At 43.2% G+C, this 23,214-nt stretch overlaps 1 protein-coding gene across 5 annotated transcripts in view; it reads left to right on the plus strand.

Annotated features, from left to right (window-relative positions):
- LOC134947663 (mitochondrial ornithine transporter 1-like) overlaps nucleotides 1-23,214 on the plus strand; it is a 199,123-nt gene that overhangs the window by 105,131 nt on the left and 70,778 nt on the right. For 4 of the 5 annotated variants that reach the window (XM_063935634.1, XM_063935635.1, XM_063935633.1 and 1 more), the window contains one exon: nucleotides 14,483-14,741. In XM_063935634.1, coding sequence (XP_063791704.1) covers nucleotides 14,483-14,741 — 259 coding nt within the window. Of the gene's footprint in view, nucleotides 1-2,460; nucleotides 2,636-14,482; nucleotides 14,742-23,214 lie in introns of all 5 variants that reach the window. The other variant, XM_063935637.1, reaches the window with a different exon arrangement.

Below are 23,214 nucleotides of genomic sequence, written 5' to 3' on the forward strand. Positions count from 1 at the left end.
ATATATATATATATATATATATATATATATTTATGATCCTGACTTACATAGCCCCCTCAGGGTATAGAATATAGGGAGAGATACATGGAATAAGAACCACACAGCAGCTATTGGCACACACAGTCACAGGTACAATGCAGAAATTATTACAAACAATAAAACTGCACCAGAAAGGCTCATCCTCACCTGCCTCACCCCACCGCACGTCACTGCAGTGTACCCCGCTACAGAAAAATAAATAAATTGTGAAACTCATAGATTGCACAGGTTCTGTGGCTGATTAAAACAAAGTGAAATGCAGGCTTGAAGTCAGCAGCCACAGAACCTGTGTAATTCATGAGTTTCCTTGTTTAAAGGGATAGTATGTTAAATATATATATATAGTGAATATTGATAACTTAGACTGTTGCTTTAAGGAAAGGTCATCTGGCTTGACTAACCCTCCCCAGCTACTTATTCATTATTGCAGTCATATGTAAGTGACCACCCTCTGTTGATTTCAGGTGTCAGATTTGTGGCCCAAGACTGGTTAACCCTTGCAAAACTACAGCTACTTATTCAAAATGGTAAAATATGGTGTGTGTGCCCACTTTGCCAGTGTATTTCATGCCCAAAACAGCGTTGGGCCAGTCAAAATACAACTGCGTCATATGTAAGTGACCACCCTCTGTTGTTTTTGGGGGTCAAATTTTTGGCCCAAGACTAGTTAACCCTTGCTAAACTACAGCTACTTATTCAAAATGGCAAAATATGGTGTGTGTGCCCACTTTGCCAGTGTATTTCATGCCCAAAACAGCGTTGGGCCAAGCAAAATACAACTGCGTCATATGTAAGTGACCACCCTCTGTTGATTTCAGGTGTCAGATTTGTGGCCCAAGACTGGTTAACCCTTGCAAAACTACAGCTACTTATTCAAAATGGTAAAATATGGTGTGTGTGCCCACTTTGCCAGTGTACTGTATTTCATGCCCAAAACAGCGTTGGGCCAGTCAAAGTACAACTGCGTCATATGTAAGTGACCACCCTCTGTTGTTTTTGGGGGTCAAATTTGTGGCCCAAGACTAGTTAACCCTTGCTAAACTACAGCTACTTATTCAAAATGGCAAAATATGGTGTGTGTGCCCACTTTGCCAGTGTACTGTATTTCATGCCCAAAACAGCGTTGGGCCAGGCAAAATACAACTGCGTCATATGTTAGTGACCACCCTCTGTTGATTTCAGGTGTCAGATTTGTGGCCCAAGACTGGCTAACCCTTGCAAAACTACAGCTACTTATTCAAAATGGCAAAATATGGTATGTGAGCCCACTTTGCCAGTGTATTTCATGCCCAAAACAGCGTTGGGCCAGGCAAAATACAACTGCGTCATATGTAAGTGACCACCCTCTGTTGTTTTTGGGGGTCAAATATTTGGCCCAAGACTGGTTAACCCTTGCTAAACTACAGCTACTTATTCAAAATGGCAAAATATGGTGTGTGTGCCCACTTTGCCAGTGTATTTCATGCCCAAAACAGCGTTGGGCCAAGCAAAATACAACTGCGTCATATGTAAGTGACCACCCTCTGTTGATTTCAGGTGTCAGATTTGTGGCCCAAGACTGGTTAACCCTTGCAAAACTACAGCTACTTATTCAAAATGGTAAAATATGGTGTGTGTGCCCACTTTGCCAGTGTATTTCATGCCCAAAACAGCGTTGGGCCAGGCAAAATACAACTGCGTCATATGTAAGTGACCACCCTCTGTTGTTTTTGGGGGTCAAATTTGTGGCCCAAGACTAGTTAACCCTTGCAAAACTACAGCTACTTATTCAAAATGGCAAAATATGGTGTGTGTGCCCACTTTGCCAGTGTATTTCATGCCCAAAACAGCGTTGGGCCAAGCAAAATACAACTGCGTCATATGTAAGTGACCACCCTCTGTTGATTTCAGGTGTCAGATTTGTGGCCCAAGACTGGTTAACCCTTGCAAAACTACAGCTACTTATTCAAAATGGTAAAATATGGTGTGTGTGCCCACTTTGCCAGTGTATTTCATGCCCAAAACAGCGTTGGGCCAGTCAAAATACAACTGCGTCATATGTAAGTGACCACCCTCTGTTGTTTTTGGGGGTCAAATTTGTGGCCCAAGACTAGTTAACCCTTGCTTAACTACAGCTACTTATTCAAATGGCAAAATATGGTGTGTGTGCCCACTTTGCCAGTATATTTCATGACCAAAAACAGCGTTGGGCCAGGCAAAATACAACTGCGTCATATGTAAGTGACCACCCTCTGTTGTTTTTGGGGGTCAAATTTGTGGCCCAAGACTAGTTAACCCTTGCTAAACTACAGCTACTTATTCAAAATGGCAAAATATGGTGTGTGTGCCCACTTTGCCAGTGTATTTCATGCCCAAAACAGCGTTGGGCCAAGCAAAATACAACTGCGTCATATGTAAGTGACCACCCTCTGTTGATTTCAGGTGTCAAATTTGTTACCCAAGACTCATTAACCCTTGCAAAACTGAATGATCTGAATAAGAAGCTGGAGTTCGAATAAGAAGTGAATAAGAAGCTAGAGCTTGAATAAGAAGTGAATAAGAAGCTGGCCGAATAAGAAGCTAACTTCAGCATCGTATGGGTTTGTGTGTTATCATGGTAATGGAAGCGCTGCCATACGCTGTGTTTTATCTATTTTATTTTTCTGCCCCTTTGTTTATACTTACCACCTGCAAACAAGAGATAATATATAACTACGAGTATATATCTGGAATATAAGATGGCCTAACATGTGAATTGTGTCACCATGGCAACGGAAGCGCTTCGGTGTGCCGCGTTTCTACGGACCACCGGCCCTTCCGGGGTTAGAGAGCGAGCGCGCGGTCACGTGATGATAATCACGTGACCAAAACAAAATTAGACACCTCCTACCATATGACGCTCCGGAAAGCTGCTGACACACTCGGTCATGTGATACTAACCACATAACCGGATACAATATACTGATTCCATTATGTTAGAAGCCTGGTTTGGTCACGTGGTAATTGTCATGTGACCGCTCTATAAATGATGCAACCATCCTTTTCGATGTGATTGGGCATTCTGCGATCACGTAACCTAAGTTGTTACATGATCGGACATATGCACTATAGAATACCCATATAAATATATATAAAATTTATTGCTTAAGTTATTTATTCTAATTCATATACATCTTCTAGTATTGGGACCTATAGGAACTCTCTATGGTATTAATATTGTATTATTCTGAACGGTTTATTTTAACTTGTTAAACTGTGTGTCAGGTGCGATTAATTACATCACTTACTAGGGCACAGGTTCTCAAACTCGGTCTTCAGGAGACCCGCAAAACATGCACCGTGTGGGGACCTGAGGACTGAGTTTGAGAACCTATGTACTAGGGTATAAAAAGGCCTACCTGACAACCACTATATACATGCTCCTGAGGAAGCTGGATCTGAGACACCAGCGAAACGCGTTGAGCCTGCTGTATACTTACCTGCCTGTTGGGATCTACTTACCTATGCTGGCCCACTTGGTCTCTCTCAATTTTGCAAACTAAACCTTGGTGCTTAACCCACTGTGGATACAACTGGAACCGGATGCACTCTGTGATTCCCCACAAGTTGGACATACTGCACATGGGTCACTGAGATCAACCCTTTGCTATATCATCGGAACATGCGAATAACCGATTAAAGAGGTACTTTTCAGTGAAATCCCTATTGGAGTGAATCCTAGCCAGCATGGACAGAATATCCCTATAACATCAATATATGCAGGTTCTATGTGGTTATCAAAACCTTTTAGCATTTGCTTTTAATATGTCTATTTAATAAATGTATATTTTCTTTTTTTATAAACCGTTCAGAGATTTATTTATTCTTGTCATTTGGTCCATAACAGCCAGCGCTGGTAATTTTTTGTTGTTTCCTTTAGTATTAGGGGGACTTACCGCCCCCATACCAGCTGCTATTAATAGCGCACCATAAACATTCACGTATTTCACTGATGGTGGCATGCCCAGCGCTCTGTGAGCTACCAGCATGCCCTCTCTACCTCTGCCTCCTGTGAATAGACGCATTACCGCAGCTCTGCTAAGCAGAGTGGTAAGTGATAGGAGCCTTCCAACTGCCCCCTCCGCAGGACAGTCCCACAAAAACGGGACTGTCCCTCGAAAATCAGGACAGTTGGGAGGTATGGAGCAGGGGTGCTGCTGGAGAAGAAATTAACTTCTCCATGGAAACCCGCTCTGTGAATAGCGCTAGACTGGGGATGACCATTGGTGGGTTATCCATCAATGGTCAACATCCATCCATCATTTTGTAGGGATGGGGAAATGTGTAAGTGATTCTTTGTCAGAGTGGAGGAACTTGGAAGTAGTGCAGAAGAGGTATTAAAAAGTGCAATTCCAAAGGCACCAGAGCTTCGTATCAAAAGGGTTAGGAAAAACGCAAAGAAAAGAAAGCCAGTGTGGTTTGCAAAAGAAGTAGCAAGTATTGTGAAAGCAAAAAAAAAATGGGCTTCAGGAAATATAAGAAGACGCAAAATAATAAAGACAGGGAGGTGTGTCTTGTTAGACAGAGGGAGACTAAGAAGGTAATCTGATGTGCACAGGCACAAGCTGAGGAGAAAATGGCCCAGTCAGTGGGCAAAGGGGACAAAACATTTTTTAGGTAATAAGTGAAATAAGAAAAACAAAAGGTGGAATAATAAGACTAAAGAGAGAGTGGGAGTCTTGCTGAGGGAGACAACGTAATAGAAAATCATCTTAATTATTTCTGCAGTGGGGTACACTGGGGTTCCATAGGGATAACATCTGGGTGTAGAGTTGGATTTTGATCCGAGGCTCCAACAGGCTTAAAGCTTTGACTGTTCCCAAGATGCACAGCGCCGCCTCCGTGCACAGGCGCTCAGTTTGTAAGTTGATGCCTGCAGTACAGGCTAACAACAGGGAGGGCTGCACTGGGCAGCCCTGAAAAGAGCTTTCAAGTGAAGAAAGAAGACTTCAGAGCCGCAGCATAGGCACTTAAAAGTGCTATGTGTCCTTCTGACACATCATGCTGCAGTTTCCTCACCTCCCAGCGGCGCTTTACACTCCCACGCCGTGGTTGCCAGGTAACTACAGTGGAAGCTCCGGTTCTCTCATAAGGGCACACACACACCACCGCTGCTCTCCGGGATCGCATAGTCGCTTAAAGCAGGAGGTAAAAGGGGCACCCAGGCGGGACCCGCTGCAAACCGCGGCCCTTGGGAGGCGGATTGCACGAGCTGGCGTGGACACTGTGGCCATGCAGGGACCCCACTAGACCACCAGAGCATGGGCACAGGTCGGATTTTTGCATAAGTCCGTTTCTTTAAGGCCTGCAGTACCGGTGGTGAAGTCCAGCTAGGGCATCTGGCCCTGACCTGTAGCCCCTCCCCCAGCCCCAGGGCGCCATTTACTGCTAATGTTCCCGCCCTGGAGCTGCATCTCTCTCTCTCTCTCTGTCAGCGTTTGGGCGCCACTACACACACAGCTGCGCTGATCTGGGACTGCTGGGCAATGCCTCCTCTGTAAAGCCGCCTGCATCATCAGCGCTGTACATTTACAGGACTTTTAAGTATTCTACATAGTTAAGAACAAGTGCACTTTGTCAGGGTTATTTAGTACAAGTACCCCGTGATATACAATCAGTGTTTACTGTGCATTGCTATACCTAATTATCTTTACTTGTGTAGTGCAGTTACTACAGTATTGCTAGTCCAGTGCAGTTTTATTGTTATCTGTGATACTTTCTGCATTGTACATGTGACTGTGTGTGTGTGTGTGTGTGTGTGTGTGTGTGTGTGTGTGTGTGTGTGTGCTAATAGCTGAAGTGTGATTTCCATTCCGTGTATCTCACATCTACTGCTATCCCTATATTCTGTACCCTGAAGGGGGCTATGTGCGTCAGGGTTTTCATATAATATAGTGGTTTTCACAGGATATACTTTTTTGGGTATTTTCTCTGTGTTTTACAGTCACCATATACCTCTTAAATCCTCTGTGTGTTCTCTGTCTGTAGTCACACTATCCGGGGGGATTTTTGTTAGGTATTCTGTCTGCTTTTATTGTACTATTCCATCCTACAGTAACGCTTTCATATAATGTAAGCTTGTCGGGGTGAGGGCTCGGTGGCAGTCTGGCAATGTTCATGCCCCGGATGTCTCTGAAGAAAATATTGCAACTGAGGGTTCAGGTGCTTGGGGCTGTGTACCCCTTAGTCAGTTTCCTACGTTGGGGGTAGCTACTGACCCACCGTGGGCTACAATCTCTAATTTACTGACTACGCTGGTAACTAGACTTGCGCCCCCTATAGGACCTCCTGTGCCATTACAGCCACATATTGTCCCTGCTGTAAATCCACCATGGGCAGATGCTCTGTCCTCTCAGTTACAGCGATTAAATCGGTCTTTGGCCAAGCAGAATCCTAACCCTCGCCTGCCTAAGGCCAAAGTGTCCTCTAAGCAGGCCCTTACATCCTCACAGTCCACTCATGTTACAGATACTTCATCGGATGAAGATGGTGATACACTGATCCCTCAGACACTGACGCAGATGCTTCTGATGGGGAATCCCTGACCCAAGTGGATGTTCCTGACCTCTTGAAGGCTATACGGCTGATTCTTCAAATTGATGATGATGATGATGAACCCCCAGCTACCTCTAAGAAACCAGATAAATTTAAGCGTCAGAAGGTTACTAAATTAGTTTTACCACATTCTGACCATTTAGTTGACATACGTCGGGAATCTTGGGAATATCCAGGAAAGAAATTCTCTCTGTCTAAGAAAATGCTGGCTCGGTATCCCCTCACTGCAGAGTTAAGCAAAAATTGGGAAACACCGCTGCTGGTGGACTCCTACATCGCACGTCTGGTGGTGTCATCTGCTCTGCCTGTCACTACCGTCACCTCTCTGAAGGAACCGACAGATAAACGTGTGGAGGGTTGCTTGAAGTCCATTTACACTCTGGCTGGAGCTGTGCATAGGCCTACTATTGCGGCCTTTTGGGCTGCTAACGCTATAGAGGCCTGAGTTCAGGAAGTAGAAGCGGAACTACCGTCTAATTTTCTTATAATGCAAAACAATGTCTTTCATAAAATTTTCAAAAAAGGGGGGTTGAGGTAGAATACTGCGCGGTATAGACTGTAGCTAGCCTGGGGGTGGTCACAGGGCTCCCCTGTTGGGCCCAAATCAGAAACGGATGCGTACAAGAAAGGGAGACCACTCCTATTTGGCGCTAGTCAGCTTACATCCACATGAGATACTGTGATATAGCCAAAACTTAATTAAAAATAGGGCATGTGTCAAGTGCAGTAAAAACAAGCTAAAGTTTTAATTTAAACAAACACTTTTTTAAAACATGACACTTAAATTGAACAAGAGTGAATAACATAGGGAATCCTACCAAGATGGTGGCCGGAGATGCAGGTGTAATATGCAAGGTATACCCGGGAAAGATACCCTGCATAAGGCTCCGGAAGGCGAGAATTCCCTGTGGAATGAACAGAGTCCAAAAACAGTCCTAGGCAGTCCGGGGCACTGGTAGGCAGACACCACTTTAGCTTGTTTTTACTACACTTGACACATGCCCTATTTTAATTAAGTTTTGGCTATATCACAATGTCTTTCATACATTGTTACAGCCTCTCATTATATTCAGGAGGCAGCATCAGATGCAGGTATCCTAGCAGCCAAAGCGTCTACCACGTCTATTCTGGCTCGCCGGATCCTCTGCTTGCAGTCCTGGTCGGTAGATCTGTACTTGAAAAAGACCATGGAGGTTATCCCTTTTAAGGAAAACATTCTTTTTGGGGAAGATCTCAACAAGATTGTTGCTGACTTTGCGTCTGCTAAGACCGCATGTCTGCCTAATACTACTCCTTCGATCCTGAAGGCTAAGAGTACTTAATTTCGTTCCTTTCGACCTCCAGGTAAAGCAAAGGGTCATGCGTACCCGAAACAGGTTTGCACTTTCTAATCCACTAAGCCCAAACCTAAACGTGCCTGCTGCATGACTGGGCGGGTCTCCCCCTGGGGGATCCCAGGGTAGGAGGCTGACTTCCACGGTTTGCTCAGATATGGCTACAGTCCACTTCGGACGCCTGGGTAAGGTAAGTTGTCACTCACGGATACGCCATCTCTTTCAAGAAACGTCCCACCTCAACAGTTTTGCTCAACAAATGTCCCTTCGGATCCAGTGAAAGCAAGGACTCTCCAACTGGTGGTGCAATCCCTCCTGGAAACAGGAGTGGTAGTGCCAGTGCCTCTGGCTCAGAGAGGCAGGGGGTACTATTCAACGCTGTTCCTAGTCCCGAAACTGAATTTATCTTCTCGGCCCATTCTCAACCTCAAGTCTTTGAACAAGTTTGTGAAAGTCTCCAAATTCCATATGGAAACACTTCGCTCTATTGTTCTGGCCTTGGAGCCCAAGGACTACATGGTATCCCTGGACATACAGGATGCTTACCTGAATATACCTATTGCTGTGTCGCATCAGCAATACCTGCGGTTTTCTATCGTCAACCTACATTTTCAATTCCAGGCCTTGCCGTTTGGTCTGACCTCGGCTCCTCGAGATTTCACCAGGGTCATGACGGCCCTACTCTGCCGTCAGGGTAATAGGATCCTGCCGTATCTCGATGACTTGTTGATCCTGGTGAATTCTCCAGAGGTTCTCCTTCGTCATCTGGAACTGTCGGTCCAAATCCTGCAAGCCCACGGGTGGCTCATCAACTGGAAGAAATCTTCCCTGGTCCCTGCTCAGAGCATGGTGCACCTGGGAGCACTGTTGGACACCCACAACCAGTGGTTGTTTTTGTCCCCGGAAGGATCCTGAAACTTCAGGAAAAGATAAGATGCCTACTCTCGCCCATGTGTGTCGATACACTCGGCGATGCAAGTACAAAGCCTCATGGTGTCGGCTTTCAACATGGTGGGGTATGCTCAATTTCATTCCCGCACTCTACAGAGGTTAAATCTCTCCGAGTGGGACTGCCTGCCTCACTGGATCAGACTTGGTGGCTGCAGGACCAACAACTGAGCAGAGGTCATCCATTCTGGATCTCCAACTGACGACTGATGCCAGTCTGCGGGGTTGGGGCGCGGTGTTCGAGCAACACTCTCTTCAGGGTCGGTGGACCAGGAAGGAATCTCTCCTCCAGATAAACATTCTGAAATTGCAGGCAGTGTTCAGTGCCTTGACACTGGCCCTGCCTCTGGTACAGAACAGGCCTGTTCAAGTACAGTCTGACAACGCCACCACGGTGGCGTACATAAATCATCAAGGTGGCACCCGAAACCGCAAAGCCATGATGGAAGTGTCAAAGATTCTTCATTGGGCGGAACGCCATCTGCCAGCCCTATCGGCAGTGTTCATTCCAGGGGTCCTGAACTGGGAAGAAGACTTCCTCAGTCATCAGGACGTACGCGCCGGAGAGTGGAGCCTTCATCCGGAGGTCTTTCAACTCCTCGTGGAACAGTGGGGTCTGCCAGATGTAGACCTGATGGCGTCTCGACACAATCACAAGGTTCCGGTATTCGGAGCAAGGACAAGGGATCCTCAAGCAGCATTCGTGGACGCATATGCAATTCCATGGAACTTTCGACTGCCGTATGTTCCCTCCGGTGTCACTCCTGCCCAGGGTAATTCGGAAGTTCAAGCAAGAAGGAGGAATACTAATTCTAATCGCTCCAGCGTGGCCCAGACGGCATTGGTTCTCAGACCTGCAGGGTCCTCTTCTGCTTCCGCAGCGCCCAGACCTCCTCGTTCAGGGCCCTTGTGTCTACCAGGATTTGGCCTGGCTGGCTTTGACGGCGTGGCTCTTGAAGCTTCCGTACTGAGGGCCAAAGGGTTTTCTGAGGCAGTCATTCAAACTATGTTGAAGGCCCGTAAATCGGCTTCTGCTCGGATTTATCATAGAGTCTGGAATTCTTACTTCGCCTGGTGTGCGACTAGCAATTAGGATGCGTGCAAGTTCAGTACTGCCAAGCTTTTGGCTTTCCTTCAACAGGGCCTGGACTTAGGCCTTCGTCTGGCCTCCCTCTAGGTTCATATTTCTGCCTTGTTGATATGGTTTGAGAGAAAATTGCGACTCTGCCTGATGTTCATACATTCACTCAGGGTGTTTTGCGGATTCAACCTCCCTATGTCCTGCCTGTGGCTCCTTGGGATTTGTTGGTTGTCCTGAATGCCTTCCAAGAGTCTCCATTTGAACCTCTTCAGTCTGTGGACCTTAAGTGGCTTACTCTTAAGGTCTTGTTCTTGCTGGCTATTGCATCTGCTAGACAGGTTTCAGACTTGGGTGCTTTGTCCTGTCGGTCACCCTTTCTGATTTTTCACCGTAACAGTGTGGTTCTAGGAATTCGCCCTGGTTATCTGCCTAAGGTGGTGTAATCTTTCCACCTTAATCAAGAGATTGTGGTTCCAGCCTTTACCTTTTCCAGGTTTATCCTCCAAAGAGCGGTCTTTGGATGTGGCATGGGCTCTCCGTATTTATGTGAACAGGACAGCTTCTCTTAGGAGATCTGATTCCCTCTTTGTCCTTTTTGCTTTTCACAAACGTGGCTGGCCTGCTAACAAGCAGACCTTGGCAGATGGATTAGAATGGTGATTACACATGCTTATGTACAAGCTGGCCTTCCAGCTCCTGATACCATCAAAGCCCATTTTACTTGGTCGGTTGGACCTTCTTGGGCGCTCCGCCATGGTGCGACACTTGAACAATTATGCAAGGCGGCTACGTGGTCCTCAGTGAACACGTTCATAAGGTTCTATGCCTTCAATACTTCCGCCTCCCAAGATGCCTCCTTTGGATCCCGGGTTCTTGTGCCTGCTACAGTGCATCCCCTCCCATGAGGAACTGCTGTAGGACATCCCCGATGTTATCCCTGTGGAACCCCAGTGTACCCCACTGCAGAAAAGAAGATTTATGGTAAGAACTTACCTTTGTTAAATCTCTTTCTGGGAGGTGCACTGGGTTCCACAGGGCTCCTACCCTGACGCACTTAGCTTCTTTGTGTTTGTATGGCATTAGCCGCTGATACCTTCTCCTGTCGTTAGAATGTGGTGTATGTGGCTACTAACGGTTGTCGTCTCTTTTACCTGCTACTGCATTGGACTGGTTAACAAATCTGAGCTCCTGTGCACGGAGGCGGGGTTATAGAGGAGGCAGCGCTGTGCATCTTGGGAACAGTCAAAGATTTTAGTCTGTTGGTGCCTCGGATCAAGATCCAACTCTACACCCCGATGTTATCCCTGTGGAACCCAGTGTACCACGCAGAAAGAGGTTTAATAAAGGTAAGTTGTTATCATAAATCTCCTCCTTTTTTGCTCAGTGTTCACAACTGAAAGAGAGGGTAAGGAACCACAGTTAAGTTTTAAGTATATTCATAACAAAAGGTAGAAACAAGTACATTTACAGAGGAAAATGTCCTAACAGAATTATCAAAACTGAAAGTAGATAAATCAGTGGGGCCAGATGGGATACATCCAAGAATATTAAAAGAACTTAAAGGGATGCTGGTAGCACCATTAAGAGAATTATTCAACCAGTCACAGGAATAATTACAGAGGACTGGAAAAGAACAAACGTAGTCCCACTGCCAAAAGTGGCAGCAAGGAAGAGGCAAGCAACTACCGACCAGTGAGCCTTACATCAGTAGTAGGGAAATTGATGGAAACACTGTAAAAGAAAAAGTTGAAAATTATCTCAAATGATACAGGCTCCCATACAGCATGGATTTTTTTTTTTTTTATTATCTTTTTTTTTTTTTTTTTGGGGGGGGGGGGGGAGGGGGGAGATCATTATTATTATTATTATTATTATTATTATATTCACTTTTTTGACTGGGTGACTAAAGTAATAGATAAAGGTGTGTGTGTGTGTGTGTGTGTGTGTGTGTGTGTGTGTGTGTGTGTGTGTGTGTGTGTGTGTGTGTGTGTGTGTGTGTGTGGAGGGGGGAGTAGATATGCTTTAGCTTATCTAGACTTTAGTAAAGCTGTTGACACTGTCCAGCATTGCAGACTGTTAAATAGACTTGAAAGCATAAGACTGGATACTAAGGGGGAGATGTACTAAGCCTTGAAATGTGATACATTTCACAATGCTAAAGTGCCAGCCATTCAGCTTCTATCTGCCATGTTGCTGGCCAGCTTTGAAAAAGGACAGCTAGGAGGTGGTTGGTTGGTACTTTATCAATGTGAAATGTATTACTTTTCAAGGCTTGGTACTTTTGGCCCTAAAATGGTCGAATGGATTAGAGCTTGGTTGCAGGATAGACAACAGAGAGTAAATGGAGTGCATTCATAGTAGGGACATTTTACCAGTGGAGTACCCTAGAGATCTGTACTTGGACCAGTGCTTTTTAATAACTTTGTTGGTGACGTTGCAAATGGTTTTGAAGGGAAAGTATGCAATTTTGCTGATGACACAAAGGTATGCAACAGGGTAGACACACCAAGAGAGGTAAAACAAATTATTGATGATCTAGGTAGACTCCAGGAATGATCAAGAGTGTGGCAATTACAATTTAATGCCAAAAAGTACAAATCATGCATTTGGATCTCAAAAATCCAAAGGCTAAATATAGTATTAATGGCACTATACTGGAAACTACTGAGGAGGAAAGGGATCTAGGAGTCACTATTTCAGGTGACTTAAAGACAGGTAAGCAATGTAACAAAGCAATGAGGAAGGCAAGTCAGATGCTTGGCTGCATTGGGAGAGGAATCAGTAGCAGAAAGAAAGACGTAATAATGCCACTGTATACATTATTGGTAATACAGTGTTCAGTTCTGGAGGCCATATATTCAGAAGGATACTAATACATTAGAGACTGTACAAAGAAGGGCAACTAAAATGGTGCAAGACCTACACCACAAAACTTGCCTGGAAAGACTAAAAGATCTTAACATGTATAGTTTGGAGCAGAGAAGGGAAAGGGGGACATGATAGAAACTTTCAAATATATCAAGGGTTTTAACAAGGTAAGGGAAGGAGACCTTTTTCAAAGGAAGAAATGGAATAGAGCACAAATACATGCACTGATATTGGAGGGGAGTAGGTTCAGGGAAAACTTGAGGAAAAATGGTAGTGGACAAGTCGAATAGCCTCCAGCAGAGGTGGTAGAGGCTGAGACAGTATAGCAATGTATGGGAAAGACATAAGGTTATCCTAAAAAAGAAAAAATGATCAAATAGGGTTTGCAGTAACAATGTGGTTAAAAAGGGGCAGACTAGATGGGCCAAGTGGTTCTTATTTTGTGTCAAATTCTATGTAATGCATATTGCAAAAAAACATATTTCTACAAATATGTAATGCGATGACCTGCGATATTTATAAACTACAGAATAGTAATAATAATACTATGTCTGGAGTATCCATATTGCCTTATATAGACCTGTTATTCCATACCTGTACAATGCTAGCCCTATTATTCCATACCTGTACAATACTAGCCGTGTTCTAAGATACAACATGGACGTGTACACTCCTGCTTCAAATTGGTTACTGCTAGTAGCCAGTTAGAATCTTATGATTATATTTTATGGCATATAGCTCTCTACATAAAGTATATGAAGATAACAAAGAATAAGTTATAAATATCTTCTTTGTATTAGTCTAATCATTTTTTGTTAAAACTCTTGAGTATAAAGTCTATGGCAGGTGAGGCAGTGCCTCCCCTCCTATCTTTTCCACACATTTCTGATCAAAAAGCACCAAATTTCCAGCAATACATACTGCTGCACCTGTGTATGCATACATACATGAACCCTTTAGCTCATATATTGTGTGTAAATCTGGCTCTGGTACTAGCCAGTGCCTCCTCCTCAATTTACCTCCCTGCACGTCCGTGCTGTATATTTACTCTTGATGTCTAAGTACCAAGATTTACAAAATTGATTTTCCGGTACTTTCCTGCTAATGACTGCTCCTGCAGGGGGCATCCTTTTCTATCATCTCAGTAGTTCTCAACCGCGGTCCTCAAGTACCCCCAACAGTTCATGTTTTCCAGGTCTCCTCACAGGATTGCAAGTGAAATAATTTGCTCCACCTATGGGTCTTTTAAAATGTGTCAGTAGGTAATGACTACACCTGTTCAACTGCTAAGTGACCTGGAAAACTTGAACTGTTGGGGGTACTGGAGGACCGAGGTTGAGAACAACTGATCTAAAGTGCACACGGGAAAAGAAAACACTCATTGTAGTACCGTATTTATTTTACATATAATTTAATTACCTAATAATTCAACTTGCGTAATCCAAGATAGATATCTAACAGGGCTGTTACTTTCTTGCCAAATGCAACTGCTAGACACACACAGAAAGGATGCAGCTTATGTACTGAGAACACATATCCCTCTGCTTTGCTAAACATATTTAGTATTACTTTCAAACTGTGACTGCACAAGTCCAAAATATTCTGCCAAGTCTCACTGTGTTACCTTTGTATCCAATAGGTGGTGCGGCATGCGTGGTCAGTGGACAGCCCTTTGACACAGCCAAGGTGAAGATGCAGACTTTCCCATTCATGTATCGAGGTTTCCTGGATTGCATAGTGCGCACATACCACACAGAGGGATTGCGTGGGTTTTATCATGGCACCGTTCCTGCTTTGGTAGCAAATGTTGCAGAAAATGCAGTTTTATTTGCATGTTACGGGTTTTGTCAGAATCTTGTGTCTCACACCCTGGGGCTGCAAGATCCATCACAACTCAGGTGTGTATTAATATGTTACTTTACTACCTTCTTCTAATCCCACTGACCATAACTAGAGTAACAGGTGCCTAACCAGGGCTGTGACTAGGTGTGTGCCCGTAGGGGACGCTGGCAGCATTATCTAATTACTTTCGCCTTCAGCTTTCCCCAATGCCCAACATCTGCTGATCGCCCCTGTCTCCTACCCCCACCCCTTTTTCGCACTGTCCTTTACTACATTTTTGGATACTGATGTGCCTGGGATTCAAATCCATTGCCTATGACATTGCAGTGAGACACTCTATTCATTGAGCTATCTGCCCTTGTATAAAAAAAACTAGAGCGTTCCAAGCTGGATAGTTTTAACTATTTGAAGTTTATCTTGTACTTTGAAGGGGTGATCAGCGTTGCAGCTAGGCAGATCTATATAGTGTGTGGCTGCAAGGGATTGGATGTGTGGCTGCACACTGCATTTATCTGCTCAATTATGGTGCTGGTTATTTTTTTTTACTTTTTACAGGGTACAGGTAGCTTCATACAGTTAAAACTTTCATTGTTTTTATGCAGGATCAAGTGGCTTGTGGGTGGGGTGTTTGGCTGGAATGCAGCAGGTTGTGGGTTTGAGTTCTGGGTGTGGCAGTATATTGAAATATGTTATTTAATGAGGGTTATTGTGGCTGAATGGTGGCAAGCTCCCTGGTTGAGTGCATGAATGTGGTATACAGATGATTTGTGTGAAATCCATTTTCTTGCATTGTTCTATAAATGTGTGTGTATAATATATATGCGTGCGAATCGGCATCATAGCACGGACATACTCTGAGATAAATTTTGTCATGCCCCTTCACCGTGAGGCATACACCTTATGTCCCTATTGGAAAATTTAGGGAGGTGCCAATTTTCTTTCTCTAGCATCCATAGGGTATACTGGGATGGTGAATTACAGTGGGGTATAGATGGGTCCATTGGAGCCGGTGCACTTTATATTTCTTCAACATAGTGTGTGCTGGCTCCTCCCCTCTATGCCCCCTCCATCAGACCAGTTTAGAAAAATGTGCCCTCAGAGTCGGTCACACACTGGAGGTCTCCAGGATTTTTCTTCATTTAAACTTTTTTTCATTTTTATATTTCGGAACATTTTTCAAACAGGCACCTGGCAAATGCCTGTCTGCAATGAGGGACTTAGGGGGGGACCTGTCCAGACGTTATAGATAGGTATGGCCCCAGGTAGCCAGTTACCAGGACATCGGTCCTAGGGGGGATCTCCGGCCTCAGTCATATGGGGGGCTGACACTGGATCCCCGCAACCTGACGCCACCCCCTAACATAGCTGAATAAGGAAGGCGCGCGAGTATACAACTGGGTCCGGAGTAGCGGGATTCCCGGTTCACAGTGACTACACGAGAAACGATCAGGCACACTGCTGTACTGGAGAGAGCTCCTGTGCCTGATTCAGCTGCGTATATATTCCGCTGCAGCGCGCGCCCGTTGAGGGGTGGAGCTTAGCAGAGCGGGAAAGCGGGTGCCATCTTAGCCACATGTGCAGAGAGCAGAGCTGCTGCAGAGATGCCACGGCCAACGCGGACTCACAAACATCTGAGACTGTGGTATATACAGTGGGGGATCAAGTTAAACTCTGGGTCGCTATTATGTGACTCCGGAATCTCTACTGCCTGGCTATATTATACACAGCTCATAAAGGCAGAGTGTGCTGGTTTCTCCTACTCTGTGTTCTCTCCTGTTAGCTGTTTAGTTTATTACTGCTTGCAGGAGTGGACTGTATGTTTCGTGTGTGTGTGTGTGTGTGTGTGTGTGTGTGTGTGTGTGTGTGTGTGTGTGTGTGTGTGTGTGTGTGTATTGAAAAGTTGAATCTTATATAATATAATATATATTTATTATATCATATATTGATATGTCTTATGTATCTTATATCTGTAAATATATTATAACAGGCTTACAAATTAGGTTGGCTCATAACTAAAGGGGCGATATTAGTACTAGTCCAATCACACAGCAATGTACATCACATGGACATATACATATGCATGTGATTGGCTCATTTGGTTTTTAAACAGCTATATCTCTACTGTCCAGGAAATATGCCCAGGCAACGTGTGAATATACTTTACAAAGATATATAATCCTGGCTCATTGAGTATGCGGATGTATCTATTGAAACCAACAACTATTGTCCAAGCAATACATCTGTGCAAGTAGTAAATATACTTTATGCAGGGACGTATTTACTTGGCTCATTAAACATATAAATGCTATACCTTAGGAGTATAAATATATTGTTCAACCTTGCAGAGCCTTATATAATATATGCAGATTTCATGTATGGTTTAGAGATTCCAAAAAATGAGTTTGAACCTTGGAATACCAGCTCTATTTCACTAACACTTTATTCTAGGTATACAAAATACAAGATATGAACAAAACACAATGATAAGTCATATAATTATTATTAACTACAGTACATACCTAACAAACACTATTTACAAATGTAAACAGTTAACACACATACTGTATACTTGCAAGAATTATTGAGGGTAAAATGCATACCTACCTTCTGACGTCTTAAGGAGGGTACACACGGAGAGATCCGTGTTTAAAATCTAAGCAATCTGACTAGATTGCTTAGACTTTAAGCACGGATCTGCCGTCTGTATGCCCCCCAGCGATAGCGATGTGCGGCCCCATGCATCGCTATCGCCGGTACTAGATTGAGCCTGCATGCAGGCTCAATCTAGCGGGTCACTCACTTCACCTTTGTGTGAAGCGAGCAGCCCCCCATCATCATCCCCCCTCGCTAGCACATCGCGCTGTGCTGAGCGGTCACAAAGCAAAAGGCCAGGTACCATACATTTACTAAGGTTATGCAGATTCCTGATTGTAGTCTTAGACTCTACATTTGAACACTTCCCTGCGCATGTCATTATCTGTGTGCCTTTTAAGTGATCTAAGCCAGGTGGCCTGCTGATTTTATCTATCAGAATCAAATTATCTATTTTCTCTAGACATTTGGTATCTGTCTGTATGCAGATATACATTATTCCCTACTATAAAATATATGTACAATCTTGATCATGGTTGGAATCATGATTATTACATTACAGAATTTAATGCAACTTATTTGATCTAAACCTAGTACCGGTCAAATTATGTTTTGTCGATTTGACTACATATATGGTAACAGTCGCCCCCTTGTGGCCGTGAGTATTGATGATGGTGGCCACACATACATTAAGATAATAATTTCTTATATCTTGCATCTACCAAGTTTTCTAGCTTACTGCGTTCTTGCCCTATAATGCACTTAAGCCATAATATCAGTGAAATTAAAACGATTAGCAAGATTTTGTCCGATCAACAAGCCCTTCAAACTCCTCTCAAGCCAGGTGTTTGTCATAGTGATTTCAAAATCTCCATCATGCAGTAGTTCATTTAGTGTGGCATCTGCCTTTTCTACCATGTTATTAATCTGGACTATGTGTGTGTCTTTCCCATCCAGGAGTTTCTCTAAATTTAGGGTTAACAGATCTATGTGTATGTTGAACACAGGTATATATTCTCCAGGATCAGATATTTCTGGTTCACTATCTATATTTATGTCCTCTTTATAAACAGGAATTGGGGTGATAACCATCTGACTGATGGTGGTATACTCCTGTGGGCTGAAGCAGAAATTTGGGTTTGGCATTAGACATGACTTTCCCCTATACAAGAACTCCCCATGATTTGTGACTATGCAGTACTGTCCATTCATGTTGTATGTCACCTTTACTACTGGAGTTCTCCATTTTGTTAGTTTCACTGGACATGCAATGTCTCTGGCTGTATAGCTGGATGATGGTTTTAGCTTGCACTATGTTCAGGTCCTCCTATATCCATATCTTTGCTGGGAATGGTGGCAAGTTCATTTATGTCTGTGATTAAGGTGCTTGGTTTACTTGATTCCAGGGCGCAGATTGGCGTCTCAATTTCGAAAATGTTGCGGCGACGCAAGTATTGGTTTTCCTTGACTGCACAGCAAGCAGTATGTGGAACGTTCCAGGTGTCTTCAACTCGGACCAATAGTTCTGGTAGGTCCAGCCGCTCTTTGTAAATGTCCTTTTCCAAATATCCAATGGAGTGAACTGTAGACAGTTTGTCAAAGAAAGACCTGCTTGGGTCGAACACAGGAAGAGAGATGGTAAAGGAAACATACAGGATATCGTTGACTGCACACAGTTGCTGCTTGTTGTGGCAATGGGGTGAACCTCTACTTGGGTGTGGGGTCACAGTGCCTAAATTCCTAATTGTGGAGATAGGCAGGGGTCTGCAGCTATCTCCTGGGGTAGTTACCCCATGCCCAATATCTGATTGTGAGCAATAACAATTTGTCAGATCATTATCTCTTAAAATGTCAGGTATTTTACCAGATTGTATGTCTCTGATTACATGTGTGATCGTGTTGATGACATAATTACCATATGCAGTGCATATTATTTCTTTACCTACGTGATTTTGTTTGGCTTCTCTGTTGTTGGGTTCAACAATTTCATTTATCTTGGCTTGGGTCTCTGAAAACAATCTTGCTATATCATGCATGTTATAAACAGTAAATTTTTCTTCACTGGCTAGACCCTCAATACCCTGCAGGACAGGCTTCAAAACATATTGTCCCTCTTTCTGTTCAAAATTGCCTATATGTCTGCAGATTACTTCCAAATCCGCCCTATTCCAAATTGACATCCCAGAACCAAACAGTCCAGGGATGGATCCAATGATCCCATCTAAACTTTGCAATTTCCTGGATCTAAAAATACCTTTTTGGTGAGGGGTAGCCTGTCCTGTGTATGGGTCTTGAGTTTTGGTCTGGTGAGAATCAATAATCTCTACTAATAAGGTAGCATAAAACAAATAAACTTTACTATTCACACAGTAACTAAATTCTGCCATATTCCATTTCCAGAGATTCAGGACTACTGGCACGTGTATATATTGTACATTGTTTATCAGCGAACCAGGAATGGAGGTAGCAGTAAGACCACTGGTGTATCCTTCACTGGTTTGCGGGCATTTAACTGGTATAGTAGTTTGCAATGTTTTCCCCTTTGTTGAAGTAACTGATGGATTAGGGGCTATTTCCTGGGAAACATTCAGTGTAATACTTCCGGGAACATAAGTTCTTTTCATTGTGGGTAGATTTCCATGCATGGGAATTGGTATGATAAAACCATATATCCAAGCTCCTGTGTTTATAAGTTTTGTATGGTTGATTAATAAGGATCATTTGGGAAGACCTGTACCCTACCCATGTATTGTGGTGAGTTTCTGGCACTTCCATTGTCCCAGAATTTAATTTCTTTAACCGCTGGGCCCCACCAGGATACTTGTTCCCCATTTGTACCTTGCACTGACATAGGCAGGAGGATGGATTCTCCTCTTTTTCAGTGAATTGGGTTGGCTTCCACTCTGATCGAAATATTTACCTCACTTGTACCCTGGATCTGGAGGCTCACCAATAAGAATAGTACTAAAGCTGGGATCCTCATTTTCCTGTGAAATAAAAAAACAAAAAAACACATAATGAGGGAAAAGAAAAGAGTTATTCAGTCAACCCCTCTCCTTTGTACAGTTCATTTGGTTTGCATGTAACCATTTGTCTTGCACTCTCTTTGCATCCTTGATCCTTATTTTGTATACTGAGGGACTCAGTCTATCCACTATTAAAAATGGTTCTCTCCATTTCTTACCCAGACCGTGGTCTGTGGGGTGGAGTTCTAAAAGCATGACTTTATCTCCAACTTCCCAACAATTTTCTCTGACACCTTTGCCAAAATGGGCCTTTGCCTTTCTCTGTGTTTTTCCTAGCTGTTGTGCTGCAAACAGGTGAACCTCAGTAAGTGCTTTTCCCAGTTTTGTAAGGTACTGGTCCGTTGACAGTCTGTCGATAGTGGAGGTGTGCAGATCTAACCAGAGATGCTCTGGCAGTCTCATTTGCCTGAAAAAAGCTAGTGTAATTGCGCTTGATGTGCTGATTGAATATATAAATGAATTGTTACAATTGTGTGTCTGCTTTTACTCAAATTAGCACACAGGGAACTTCCTTTCATAAAATTCTAACAGAACTTTATTAAAAACACACATATAACATATAACATAAAATACCAGAGATAGTTTAGTATGCTCAAACACACTGAAGGAAACACTCTAAAATGTCTTTGGACACTATTAGTTAGATAGTAGCAGTGTCCTTAAGCAATATCAGATAGATGGCAACAAAGTGTCTTATAAAGTGCTAAACAGACATGTCTGGTCTGTTACATATGGTGCATCAAAAACTGCAACAGGCACTAGGTACGGCCATGGGGGACCAGGTTCGCACCGAGTTTTGCAAATCTCTATATGGGCCGCTTCGAGGAGGAGTTACTATGGAGCGGCCCATATAGAGATAACCTGGTCCTCTATGGCCGTTTTATTGATGATTTATTTATTATTTGGAAAGGGAGCTCCACATTAGCACAGGATTTTGTTATTTTTTTAATAATAACACTCACAATCTCACGTTCACGCACACTTTTGATTATAAGGTGATAAATTATCTGGACGTGACCTTCTCGATCCAAGATGACACTATTGTGTTCAATAACTATATAAAACCAGTAGGGACTAGTCATTATTTACATTATGAAAGTGCCCACTTTAAACCGTGGATTAAAAATATACCTAAGAACCAATTCATGCGTATAAGACGAAATTGTACACGAGATGAGGATTTTGCTGAACAATCTAGGGCTATGATTAGTCACTTTAAAAGAAGAGGCTATCCCCAAAAGTTATTAGAGGAGGCTCTGATGTCTGTTTCAACATTAGAGCCATTAGGTCTCCATGTGGAAACATCTAGGAGTAAGGATCTCTCTGATTCCATGGTGGTCACTGATTCGTTGGTGTCGAACCGTGACTCCAGTCTATCAGAAGAGATACGGTGTATATCGAAGTACAATTCAAAATCCAGTAGGATAAGAAGGATTGTGAATATGAATTTTGGAATCTTAAAACCGGATCCGATATTGAATAAACACATTGGTGATAAACCAAGGATAATCTATAAGAAGAATACCAATTTTAGGAATATATTAGCGCCAAGTGATTTGAGATCGGTGAAAGCCACACACTGTAGTGAAGATCTTCAGAAAACATGGCTTCCAACCAGACCTTTAGGTAGTTTTAGGTGCAATAAATCTATTTGTCTTACGTGCAGTTATATGAGAAATGGATCAACTAATGTTATTTCTAATAGCAGTGGAGTTAGTTTTCCCATTAATCAATATTTAAATTGTGAATCCACATATTCTGTGTATGTTCTACAATGTCCCTGCCAACTGCAGTATGTTGGCAGGACCATTAGATCCATTAAAAGTCATTTTAGAGAACATAGGTGTAACATTATTAATAAATCTATTAAACATAGTGTCTCGAAACACTTTGTTAGATATCATAATGGGGACCCTAAGGGGTTGTCCCTAATGGTGGTCAAACAGTTCTGTCATACTAGGAGGGGTGGGAATAGATTTCGACAGTTATGTATTGGTGAGTCCGCATGGATTTTCAAATTAGATACTTTGAGTCCTAAGGGGCTTAATGAGGCTATTGATTATACCTGTTTAGATTAGCGGATATAGGGAAGAATGGTGGCAAAGGGTTAATACTGGGAGTATTAATATGTTCACTATGCTATTATGTTCTTTTTGCCATAATCATATTGTGATTATTACAATTTATATCCATTGTGGTTAGTAATATCATTACTGCATTAATTGCGCATGAATATTTTGATTTAAAGTATAGTTTTTATTATGAGTGTGTTCCTGTATATTTATGGATAGATATCAGCTGTTTAGTAAGCACATGGAACTTGCTTTCTGCTTCGGGGTACACTGGGCTCCACAAGTCTGGACAATGAGTGTAGAGTAGGATCTTGATCCGAGGCACCAACAGACTCAAAGCTTTGAACAAAACTTGTAAAATGATAAAAAAAAAACAGGCGCTCTCTAAAGTATTAAAACTTTAAAAGATGATGCAGATACACTCCAATCTTTGTGGTTTCCTCCAGATCAGTGCACAGGAGTTAACACGGGGTTGAAAAGACACTTACATAAAAATTCCACCTCGCGTTCCTATAAAGGTATCTTTGAACCGGTCTGGATGAAATCAATCCTATCACAGATAATGGTCACACAGAATGACACTTACATTTGAATTCAGTCTCGAATGCACTGAAAGGTATCTTTCAAACGACCCCCATACGTGATGGACAAGAAGCAGCCAAACTGACGTGCATAAAAAATACACTGGTTTTATTCATAAAATGAAGCAACTGAGGGCCTGAGCTGACGGGAGGCAGCCTCAGTTGTAGGGGCTGAGATGTACCGAAACCTGGGAGGTTGTATCAGACCCCTGGACATGTAAGTAACAACTGAGGGCCTGAGCTGACGGGAGGCAGCCT

Source organism: Pseudophryne corroboree, chromosome 8 (genome assembly GCF_028390025.1).
Source record: "Pseudophryne corroboree isolate aPseCor3 chromosome 8, aPseCor3.hap2, whole genome shotgun sequence".
NCBI lineage: Eukaryota > Metazoa > Chordata > Amphibia > Anura > Myobatrachidae > Pseudophryne > Pseudophryne corroboree.